The 12541-nt window shown below is 33.6% G+C and overlaps 2 protein-coding genes across 2 annotated transcripts in view; both read left to right on the plus strand.

Annotated features, from left to right (window-relative positions):
- The first annotated feature begins 2802 nt into the window (after positions 1 to 2802).
- Positions 2803 to 6006, plus strand: LOC117176997. The gene is made up of 2 exons (XM_033367442.1): positions 2803 to 2984; positions 5550 to 6006. The coding sequence occupies exons 1-2, from the start codon at positions 2930 to 2932 to the stop codon at positions 5951 to 5953; spliced, it is 459 nt and encodes a 152-aa protein (XP_033223333.1). The 5' UTR covers positions 2803 to 2929; the 3' UTR covers positions 5954 to 6006.
- A 5776-nt stretch (positions 6007 to 11782) lies between these two features.
- The window catches only part of LOC117176576 (cuticle protein 5-like), a 5338-nt gene continuing 4579 nt past the window's right edge, over positions 11783 to 12541 (plus strand). The window contains exons 1-2 of the mRNA XM_033366830.1: positions 11783 to 12027; positions 12191 to 12538. Coding sequence (XP_033222721.1) covers positions 12016 to 12027; positions 12191 to 12538 — 360 coding nt within the window. The 5' untranslated portion in view covers positions 11783 to 12015. The remainder of the gene's footprint in view (positions 12028 to 12190; positions 12539 to 12541) is intronic.

Here is a 12541-nt window from a genome sequence, read left to right on the forward strand (position 1 = left end):
CGCGCGCAACTCAATCATTTACAGCGTCTCCTACTATATTCACACGGACATAGCCCTGTCATAGTATTGGACCGCATCTCGTTTCAGATCTGGGATCACTGGCAGGACGTCCGTTATTATGTTCGCTATCATTTCTCAGATTCCGAAGAAAAAATATTGATTAATCTAGGAAAAAAGTCGGGGGAATCTAACACTGATGAAATCGATACTAATTCCTAAGCACCATGCAAATTAGTCAAATTGAGCAAAATTAACATTTTTTTTAATTAACCCACAAAGAAGTGTGCAGGGACTTTCGTTAGCATATTCGCTATCATTTCCCAAAATTTTCGGACAAAATAATTATTATCCCAGAAAAAAGCCAGGGGAACCTAAAACTGGTAAAATAAATAATTTTTTAAGTGTCACATACCCTTAAACTAAGGCTCCTATATGCTGCCGTGGTCTGGTGGCCACAGGCGGTACTTAAAATGCAGAATAGGCTGCGACGATTACAAACGCTAGCGTTTATGGGATTGAGGAGAGTACAAGCAGTGGTATGTGGAAGGAACATAGCAAAACTCTTATCTAAAGGGAAATCTGGTATACGTATCGTTTCAGAATAGAGGGGGGGGGAGGTGGAGAGCTTGAGGAGCAGGAATCTATGACAGCGCGAAAAGAGGGGGATAGAGTTCCTACTTGAGAGACATGATACTGTCTTTCAGGCGGAGATCTTAACCGCCCTTCGCTGTGCTGCAATATTATTAGAAGAAAACGCAGCTGTCAGACATATTAAGATCTGTTTCGACAGCCAATTCACACTAACTGCTGTAGGAAGACCAGATATAACATCAGAACTGGTTTGAGAATGCAAAATAAAATAATCTTGCAGAAAAAAAAACAAAGTGGCGCTCATATTGGGCCTTGATCAAACAGGGATCAATAGCAGCGAAAAGGTGGACCAGCTGGCAAAATGTGGCGTGGCAGGTGAATACATAGGATCAGAACCGGACCTGGGACTAGTGTTTTCCTGCATCGGACTTCCCATCAAAAACTGGATCTGCACAAAGTACCGGGAATACTGGGAACAGATCCAGGGTTTCCGACGGACGAAATCTATCCTGGGCAATACGTAATTAATGGACAGAGCCAGGGTAATCTCGGGTTTACACAAGAAAGACATAAGGACAGTGTTTCAGATGCTTACTGAGCACAACTACTTGAACTATAATATACACAAAATGGGAAATAACACCTCGACAGAGTGCAGAAAATGCGGCAGAGATGAAGAAACACCCCCTCATGTACTATGCCAGTGTCCGGAATTAGCTAGGATCAGGCAGCAAACCCTTGGGGCCCATTTTATGAAAGCTGAGGAAATCACAACGCGATTAGTGATTGACATACTAGGCGCCAGGGAAGCTCCTCAGGGGCTTCCTGCTCATCCCAAAATTAAACTACTAGCTAAATTTATAGGTGGGCTAGAATCCATATTTTCTATTTTTTGTTTCAATGTATTTTCTCGTTTTTAGGGGTTTCCTAGAACTGGGCAGAAACCCTTATAATTTCGTTCAAGTGTCCATCCGTCCGTCCGTCCATCGTACTTTTAGTATGATTACGAAGTATGGCAAAATGAGTTTGAAGAAATAGAGGAAGTGAGGGAAAGTTAAGGAAATGATTTGCATTTAGGGGTGGACTAGTAGGCTAGTGTGGGCGAGTAGGCGAGGAAAACTACAGACTAGGAAAGGGAAGGGTTAAATAGAAATGTAAGTAGAGATAGAAATAGAAGAGGAAGAAGTTAAGGGATGGCGGGGAATCGAAGGGCGAAGTGCTAGAGAGGGAGGTAGGTGACGAGAAAGTAACGTAACGTCTAGAAGAAGTCGAAAAATAAGGTTTTCCCTTGTAAATTCCAATTGTTGCCTCCCAGAATTCAAAGCAAGAATTTTTACATCCGAAAGTTCTTTTTACACTTAATTAACATCTTAATAGGCTGCAAAACTCTTTTTTTGTAGTCGCATGGCGCAAATTTTGTCTAATTTTTAAAAGTAAATGTAAAAAAGTTATGCAGCTCTTTCTGTGATAATATTGTTCTAGTTTGGGATCACGTTGCATTATTAATAAGTATTTTTCTTGTGAGTGATTGATTCTTTCAAAACATTTCTTTCATGATTCAATAGATCTAATTAAAAGCTTAAAAGTGCTTTCTTGCTAAAAAAAAAAAACATTAAATGCTAAAAAGTTAAATGTTTTTTATGTCTCCTGTAAAATTAGAGTTTCTGCAATAACACGCTTATGCCTCGGAACGTTCAGTTCTTTTTACCCTTTCCCTTTTGATCAAAAAGTTCTTATCGACTGAAAATTTCAAAACAATACATCAGCATAAAGAAAATCTTCATCAACATTTTCTACTTTCCATATTTTACATCCTTTTTCTGTTGGGATATGTACGCATTATAATCTTTACAAAGATTAAGGGCTCAATATTATTGGAATAGGGGTAAAGAAGTGTGCACAACAAATTATTTTTTACAAATTCATTAGTTCATACATATGAGCGTTCAGAAATTCAAGTCTATTACCTTATTCGCATGTTTTCAAGGTTGGACACGGCAATTAGTAAGATATGTGTTTGGCGAGATCGCGGGGGTTGGTGTGTCAATTTAATATGGCATCTTGGTTAAATTTACATATACTTACTAGTGAAACAGTGGGAGACAAACATGGCACAAAAAGGCATTGCTCAATACTTCCACGTCGCTACGGAAGATTTATGAAAAACAAGCTACTAAGAATAACACTTCCTTATCTCTCTAACACATCATACAAAAATGTGGAAGAATTCCGCAAGACAAATGAGATAGCGGCTAGCATATATGTATGCCCTAATCAAAAGACAGAATATTCATTTAAAAAATTCTCCACTGCGTAGTTTTCTCTATAGTCACCGAAAATGAAGCTGGCTCTTATTTTATTCTTAACCTGGGTTGTTTTTCTACATTTTTTTGGTAAGTTTAATCTTATACCATATAAATGACGCAGTGTTCACTATAGTGAGTTTCGCAATTACACTAAATCTAAAGATATCAATTCCAAATGCAACAAAATGATCCAACAATGTAACAGTCCTTTGTTTTTGGTCATTTATGGTAACTTTTGGTAAAACTATCCTAACCGTCGAAAGTTCTTGATGTTAAAAACAGCGAAACTACTTCAGTGGCATATAAATATGTTTTAAGAAGTTGCTTAAACTAATCGACTACATTTTTTTCACACATGTGGCTAACTTAATTCGACATATAGTGTATAGAAACTAAATTATTGAAGTTTAAAATAAATACATACATATATATTTATAATATATTTACACCCTGGCGGACTGAAGGAACCAAAAGGAGCCTCTACAAAGCACCCTTAAAGATCCCACTCAGACACCTTCGGTTACTTCTTAAAAAACTGAAAAAAAGCAAGATCAACTTTTAAATAGTTGAAATTCAGATTCTACGTTAAATTTTCCATTGGAAACGCACGGAATAATCACAATACTTTTTTCAGCGTTAACAATTGAAAAAATGTCATAAACTTCTGCTAAAGTTGACTTCAAGCGCATCCATGATAGCTCAAGTAGTATGTTGCGTGCAGAGTTTAAAAATAAAATTCTCACTCACTTGCATCGCCATGTTGTTGTCTGAGGTTTCTACTGCGTGGCGCTAGAATCTAGGCAAAATTCTTAAAGTTACCGACGGAACGCTTATTAACTGCTACTAAAAAGAGATGCACTTGAAGCCGCCTCGGCCCATGTAAACGACAGGTATTATATTTTTTCAATTCTTAACGCTGCAAGAAAACGTATTGTGATTACTCCGTGAGTTTCTAATGCAACTTTTAACGTACAATCCGAATTTCAACAATTTAAAAGTTGACCTTGCTGGTTTTGTTGAGTTTTTTAAGAAGGAACCGAAGGGGGACTCAGTGAGGTCTTTAAGGGTACTTTGCAGAGGCTCCTTTCAGTTCCTTCGGTCCGCCAGGGCATACAGTATTGGCTGATTCATTTTTAATATAGTTTCGAACTGTAAAAGCGCAAAGTTTCACAGAAAAAACTAAAGTTAAGTTTTGTTGCATGTAAAATTTCCCATTGTTAAATTTGACATCCTATTTGGCGAAAGTTTATCCTACGATGGAATAAAATCTGCCGTCTTCTACGGTGTCCTTAGCACCAATGGGAAAACGACAAAGTAAGAGTGAATTCAAGCTATAAATCGGGGCACCAGATTTAAAACAACACAGAAAAAACAAAAGGTAAAATTTGTTGCAGGCAAGACCTGCAACGGTTAATAATAATTAAACATATTTCGGCGAAAGTTTCACCGAGGTTAGAAAAATAATTCTGAACTCGTCGAGTTCGTCGAGCTGAAGTGAGCAAATTTCAGTAAAACATGTAGAATCGACAACAGAAAACACACCAAAAAATTGTTCTTACTGATTTATCTCCTCTGAAACAAACTACATTATTGTAGATGAATTAGAACTTATTTATTACCATTTAGCAAAAAGCGCAAAAAGCAACTAAGAGATGGGAATCCCAATTTCTCTCAAATTTAATGAAGTCAAACGACGATAGATAGCGCTCGAGTTGTAATTCTTGCTACATCTCAAATAAAAATGGAGCGCTTATAAAAAGAAAAATTATCCAGGCAAAGTTAAAAATCAGAAATTATCTTCGATTCATGTAAAGTTTATTTGGAAACGTTAATTTTTGTTGGGCTGAATCTTTCACCAGGAATGGATATAAACTTTATCTTTCGTTTTTCCTGTGTCGGCATTCGGTGAAGTTTTGAAAAATAATAATTTAGCAAAAAACATCAAAGCCGGTCAACATTTAGAATACGCGGATCGTACAAATCTTTTCCATGATATTTTTATGAGGAACATTTTTCAAAAATTAGTGTTTAACAAATGAAATAGTACAATATTTCAGCATTTCATCAATTGAATAGTAAAAAATCACAGATTTTCTTAAACTAAAGTCAATATTAACTAATTATTTAGTTGTTATAGTTACTACTCCATCAGTGCATTCTTTCTCGATATTTTCCTCCTCACAAGTCATCAGAAATCATTGTTTCTGTGAGCGAGACGAAATTCATTGCAAAGTAAAAGCGAATCTGAAAAATTCCCGGTTCTTGAAAAAATTCCCGGCTATTTCTCGGCTTTTTCCCGGTGCTCAAGACTCTAGGCAATTTTCCGGGCTTTCTGTTCACTGGCCATCCTGAAAAGAGCTTTGAAATTTCTTTAAAAACAATAGTGGACAACAAGAACGAATCACAACAACTATTCCATATATCGACGTATCCAAATGGTAAGATGCTATCTCGGCTGGATAAAATAGAAAGGTTCCTTACTTCAGAGGACGCTGGTAATCCTGATACTATTTATATGGGATTTTCAAGGTTTCCAACTTCGCTACCAAAGATGGCACCTTATCTTTTAGACATGTCAATCTTGAATGCGTTTCCCGATATTAGTTATTCTGATTGATATATTAATTCAGCCATTTCTATTTCTTCTTACAGAGTTAGTTAGTCCATCTGGAGAAGGATCTGAGAGACAGCCTTGTCCTTCTCGAAATTATCTATGTGCAGGAACTAACTTTAATGTTATTGTAGGTACTACTAGGTCACATATTCCTTCTCGTTTTGTAGCGAAAACACGAGAGGGGGGTTGGCGAAATATTGACCATACTTATCGTAGTTTGACAAATCGAGCTCTATTCATCGTTTTAGTATATGACGAGTCTAAGTATCTGAGTGGACTGTATGACTCACAAACTCACAACCGATTCAAAGTGAACAGGTTCAACTCAACGGACATCCAACCAATGCGACCAGAAGAAGAAAAAGAATTTCCGGACCAAAAAGATTATAATCCACCAGTAATGGTATATACGAGACGGGGAAATCGTCAAAATTCAAGTTAATTCCGAAAAATATAAAGCAATTTTGTTTTGTGAAGCAAAGTCAAACCAAAACGTCAGATAATTTTTTGAACCAGTACTATAAAAAATAAAATAAATTATATGTAGCCTTCAATATCAGATGTCAATTAATTAAATAAAAGATTCTTATTTACGCGACTTTACTTTATATTTAATATTCTTCCCTCCCTTTTTTATCACATGCGTTATTAAAGAACATAGATATATATATATTATTTCTTTGTTTTCGAGGAATGGAATAATATTAATTTCGAAAATATATCTGATATTTGTGTCATTAATTAGGGGTGTGCAAAAAACTTGTGCTAAAATATCTAAAAATACTAATCTTTGAATTTATAGTTCATTTGTAATCATTCAAAAGGCTTTAATTTTTAAATTGCACAATTTGATATAACGCGAACTTGATCTAAAATTTTGTTGTTAAGTTTTCAAAATTTAAGAATTGTTATAATTTAAACGCAATCTATTAAAAACATTTGATTTTCAATTTTAATTAAAGTTTTATAATTTAAGAAAATTAACTTAAAAATTATTCAATTCCAGATGCTACTATATATGCAAATTACGATTGTTCAACAATTTGTTAACAATTTGGTAGAAAATTTAACATCTTTATAGAAAATTTGTTTCTGTTCTACAGACAATCAACTTTTTATAAAATTCAACTATTCCATTTTCTAATATAAATTTATCTTTCTCAGTTTATTTATTTAGAAATTTATTCAAAAATATATATGATTTTCTGAAATTTTTACTTTTTGGTAGAAAATTAATCTTCTTAGTTGGAAATTCATTCTTTTTTTTGGTAGAAAGTCAATCTTCTTAGTTGCAAAATCAACTAGTGGGTTCAAGATTTCTGTTTTTATTACTATATTGTTTTTCTTTGGTTGAAGATTCAATTAGTTTATTTAAAATTCGTCTTCTTTGTTTCAATTCACTTGTTTCTGATTTAAAATCTAAATCATATCCCAGTTAAAATATCCACTATTAGTCTTTTTGCTGTGAATTCATGTTTTTTAGTTAAAAAAGCAAATGCTTGGTTCATAATTTAACTAATTTGTTAATTTACAATAAACAGTAAGATTTTACCAATCACCTCTTCCTCCACATCAGCTTACGTCATTTTTGGATGAACCTTGAATAAATTCATGAACGAAATTTACTCAGAATTCAGGAAACTTACCCACTGCTCCATGAATTTCTTTTCCGATATTCTGGACAAATTTTTATTACATTTTCATCAGAGAAGTTATTAGATTTTTTGTAGCCTAACCCCCCTTAATTTTTGTCAAATTTTCATGTTTTGAAACCTTCTGAACCGGAAAAGCAGGTTTTCGCGAATGCGTCCATCTGCTTGTGTGTCTGTACGTATGCCTGTCGATTTTTAGTCTTTAAATGTTTAGTCTATTCGCCAGATAACTTTTTAAAGAATTCACTGATTGGATTAGCCTTGAGTGCACTCTTTACGTGTCCTAAACTGAAGGTCAAGTTCTTAAGCTAGATATTTTGGATGAAAATTCCAAAATTCAGAGCATTTTCAAAATTTTTGAGACCACTTTTTCCCACAATTATAACATCTATATACGACTATTCGTAGTAGATAAAAGAAGAACAATTTATGGGACACGTTTTTTTTATTAGTATAAAACAACACTGGAAATAAAAACAAATTAATTGTTGGACAAATGCTACAAACTATAAAAAAATGAATCAGCAAAAGTTGCTCATACAAAAAAGAACTACAAATTCGTCATAGTAATTTTTTTATAGGGCATGTAGTTTTTCTTTTATCGTAAACAACAACATTAAAAATAAAAAAAATTTAATTTTTTTGAAAACGACACAAAGTACGAAAAAGATTAATGTACAGAAGTTGTTCGCCTAAAAAGGTTTTTCAAATTTCTCATTATTAATTTTAAAATAAAACGAGTAGATTTTCTTTTAATCATAAAAAAACAAGATTGAAAATATAATAATTAAGCTTTCGGGAAAACGACACAAGAGGCGAAAAAAATGGAAACACAAAAGTTGTAATAATAATAATAATTTTTTTTCTTCTTTTTATAGGGTGCACACATTTTTCAATTTTACAAAGAAGACGATAAAAATACGTATATTTCAATACCAATGCATTATATGAATTGTAGTAATGTAAATTTATTGAAATGATACATTTTTCATATTAGCTGAGAATCAAATTTAATGCAAAATTAGAAACAAATATTAAAGTGATCATGATCAATAAAGTTTGTACTTTATTTTGCAATATCTGAATAAGCAAGCTCAGGCAGAGGTACATAAATAAATGTAATATCCATTCGATATAAAAGTGTTGAACATAATCTAGAAAAACGAGAATATTTTCTTCAGAATATCCTTACAAGTAGAATGTCAACGTCATTCCTTATACTTGTAAGACTTTTCTTTCTAAAGATGAATACATATTTTATTATTGATGTACCTTTTCGACTAGGGAAATTAAAATCTTAAGCTATTAATTAATTTCTCTGGTCAAGAAACCTACATCAATAATATAATGTAAAAAAGTTCACATTTTTCACAAAATCGACTGTGAAGCTCGAGATACGTGATGAGAATGTGTTCGTTAAAGCCGAAGGAGCTTTAATCAAAGAGAATTGACAGTCACCAAATTACAGTTGTCGATGCTTAGACCTTCAATTTTAAAAGCACTGTGCACAAATGTGGGGGAAATACAAAGATTGAGCGCGTAGCAGGAGGTCAATACATTATCGAGTGCGAAGCGCGAGATAAATATATTATCGAGCACAAAGCGCAGGAACCAGCAGTCGCGCTCAAGGTGCGCTCAAACTAACGAAATGCGCGCACAGCGCGCGAGGAGCATGTCCCTACAAGGCGAGCAGATTTTTGGGTTTATATGATGTAATCATATGTATAAATTTGTAACTTCGAATGTAATTTATTGGAAACATGATCGATGAAGATTGCTTTTTTATATCACACAAAAAAAATAAAAAATTTATTCTATAATTGATCCCTCTTTTTTATAAACATGGTGATAATTTTTCAAGTAGATACTCCACATTAATCTCATGTTTGCTAATAATCATAGTTTCAACATTTTACTTCGAGTATTATAAATATTTCATAATCTGATAATAATTTTCTTTCCATTCATTCAACAAATTACACTTTCAAGAAATTATCGAATCTCTTCATGTATCGTCTAACTAGATATTTCTCTTTCTATAAGATTTATCTCATGGATAATAGTCTGCTAAATAAAAGCAATAATGAGATAAAATGATAACAAACCAAAACATAATAACTTTTCCATAATAGTCATCCCCTTGCAGAGTGAAAGGCGCATATTATTTAAGATTGCATAATAATCTTTCCTTTGTTCCGCATCGGAAGTCATGTTTGGTTTTAATATCCCTTGTCGCGAGTCTAATAAGCTAATGAGTTAACTGAAAAATAAGAGTCTTCTGAAGCAGAGTCACTCTTTTTGCTCGTTAGGTGTCCTTAACCAGTTACTTTTGTTAATTAAACTACAATCTTTAGCCTTAAATGCAAAAAAGTTAGGTGCAGGGGGTACGCCTCTTACTTATTTCGCAAATCGCTATACGATGCAACACCATAAACTGTGCCGCGCTGCAATCACAGAAAATCTTATTATGCGTTCAAGAATTCTTTTGACCGTCGTAAGCCAGAAATAAATGCTACGAGGTTCAGGGATTCCCCACAACCTTCCTTTTCAAAGAATAAGGTTCCATAGTATTCTTAATCATCAACGTGGGCGAGTTTTTTTTATAATTTGGATGGCCATCATGCCTTTGGTCTTACATAGTATCCTATATAAAAAAAAGAATCATATCCAAAAAAAGTCCATGTTAATATATGTCTGGAGAATATCACAATCATTGTTTTTGGAAGTCTGATTTATTTTTCGATAGTTGAAGTTCTTTTATACCTTAAGTTTAAAATCTTGAAAATTAAATCTATAAGTAATCCCTTTCAATAAGTCTTTAAAACTTTTTCTAGATAATTCGTCTATTTTCGAAAAGCTTTCATCTTTTTTTTTTGTTAAACATACAATTGGTTGGAAATTAATCTTTTTTGGCTATAGATTCGACTATTTTGTTGCAAATTTTTCTATTTTGGATACATTTAAATGTTTCTTATATAAAACTAAAATATTTTATATTCGAAATTTGAATTATAATAAATCACATTTTTCCTTGAGAATTCATAATTTTTGGTTAAAAGTACAACTGTTTGATTGAAAATTAACTTTTTTGTGACATTTTAATTTAACATATATCATAAACGTTCAAAAATACTTTTAAATTTTTTAAGGAAACTTACAAGGAAAGTATCCAAGGTGCCCCCCACCCCCCTGATTTAAATGATCTTGATATATGTTGTAGGGGACCAACAACTTAGCGGCACGTATTTTTTCTTATCGTCCAATAAACGGTTGAAGGGGGTGAAACAACCCCCAAATATGTTAATGTCAAGAGGTGGTTTGATTAATTCGCATAGAAGAAAATAATATTTTTGAACAAAACTAATTGGAAAAGTTTCGACATAATGAGAGATGAAAACCCGTATTTTCCTGATTTCATTTTAAAAAATTAGGGGGTGAGCCACCCACTATATGCGACAAAAATAATGAAAAGTATGGCAAAATGAAAGGAAAAATCTGAAAAAATATATATTACCCAACAGTACAAAAGGAAGTTGACGCGTTCTTACATTTTTTCCAAAAATCATATTGTATGGGGTAACTACCCCTAAACACACTTGTTTATACCTATGCATATAAGAAACCTGCGTAACTTACTTTTGTACTGTTGGGTAATATATATTTTTTTAAATTTTCCTTTTAATTTTGCCTTACTTTCCAATATTTTCGTCGCATGTAAAGGGTGTTTTACCCTCTATATTTTTTTTAATGATAGTCGAAACTTTTCCAATTAGTTTTGTTCCAAAATATTATTTTCTTCTATGTGAACCAATCAAACCACCTCTTGACACTAACATATTTGGGGAGTTGTTTCACCCCCTTAAACTGCTTATTGGCCGATAAGAAAAAATACGTGCCGCTTACTTGTTGGTCCCCTACAACATATATCAAGATTATTAAAATAGGGGGGGGGGGACTGTGGTACTTTCCTTGTTAGGAAAATTGTACTGATATAACCTTAAAACAAATAAATAATTAAAACTAAAAAAGTAGTTATTTGAAAATTTGATTTTTTACTACAAATTATTTTTCCTCTCAAACCAAAAAACTACTTGCATAGGAAGCTTGGACGTAGGTCGGACCTGAGATATAAAAAATCAAATAACTTCAAAATATTCTTTTAAAAAATCCAAATACTATTTGCAGTCCACACCAGGCTCTATTAAATCATGAAAAGAGCAGATTGAAAAAACAACGGCTTTGAAGATAAGAATAATAAAAAATCGATACACTAGACTGCACTACGCAGTACACTGTCACAATACACGGCTCATGGCACTTACAGCCTTATGCGCATTAATTTGATATTTTAATTACTTTCAAATCAAATTGGACGATAATCTTCTATAGGGACTTGAGTTAGGTTAAAAAAATTAGTTCAAGTTCAATTTTAGCATAGGTAGTGGTAATTTTCTTTAACTCATTTAATTCCCTCAATAAGAATCTGCATAAAGTAAGACTAGCACGCGATTTCCTTTTTCATCAAACGTGCAATTCACCTTGAATTAATTCCAACTTACATCAGCTAAAAGCGTGTCCTCGAACTATCCAATTCGCAATTGAGAGACCCGCAGAAGCCATCAAAACATTCGCGTCTCCTAAGATATCTCGCAAGTTTTCAAAGTTACCCGTGAAATTGTCAACTGATGCCCGAAAGGCTACAGGTTGCACACACAGGTACTCGCGGTTTGTTCTGGAATCGACGGTGCAGAGGATTGAGAAATAATCGTATCGATTCTGTATATAAACGTTGGTTAACACCGTTAACCTCAGAAAGAAACCCGAACTTCTAAGAGACACAACAACCATTAAGATGAAGTTTCTAGTGAGTGCATTCGCATCTAAATCTAGATTTAAAATATTTCAGTCACTGAATGAACATGAAACCACTTTTAATAGCATAACAGACAGAATCATCTACTCTAAAAATTGAATTTTAAATTCTAAATCTAAACCTATTTCATTATTTTGTGTGCGTATCTTTCAAGGTTGTGGTTACTTCCATAGTATCAGTGATCTTCGCCAGGCCTGAATATTATGATGGAGGTCATTATGCATATCAGGGACCACCAGCTCCAATTGGAGATGATGGAAGGGTAATTGATACACCGGAAGTGGCCCATGCAAAGAGAGCTCATTTGCAAGCCATTGCAGATATTTCTGCAAGGAGACCATATGGAGGACCTGCTGAGGATTACGAGGGAGGTGATTATGGTCAAGCTAATGTCTATTCGCGTCCTTATGTGGCAGGTTCTTATGGATACTCTGCACCCACTCAATTTAGCAATAGGGTCCATCATGCTGGACATGGGTATCAGGGACCGACAGCTCCTTTAGAT

Source organism: Belonocnema kinseyi, chromosome 7 (genome assembly GCF_010883055.1).
Source record: "Belonocnema kinseyi isolate 2016_QV_RU_SX_M_011 chromosome 7, B_treatae_v1, whole genome shotgun sequence".
Taxonomy (NCBI): Eukaryota; Metazoa; Arthropoda; class Insecta; order Hymenoptera; family Cynipidae; genus Belonocnema; species Belonocnema kinseyi.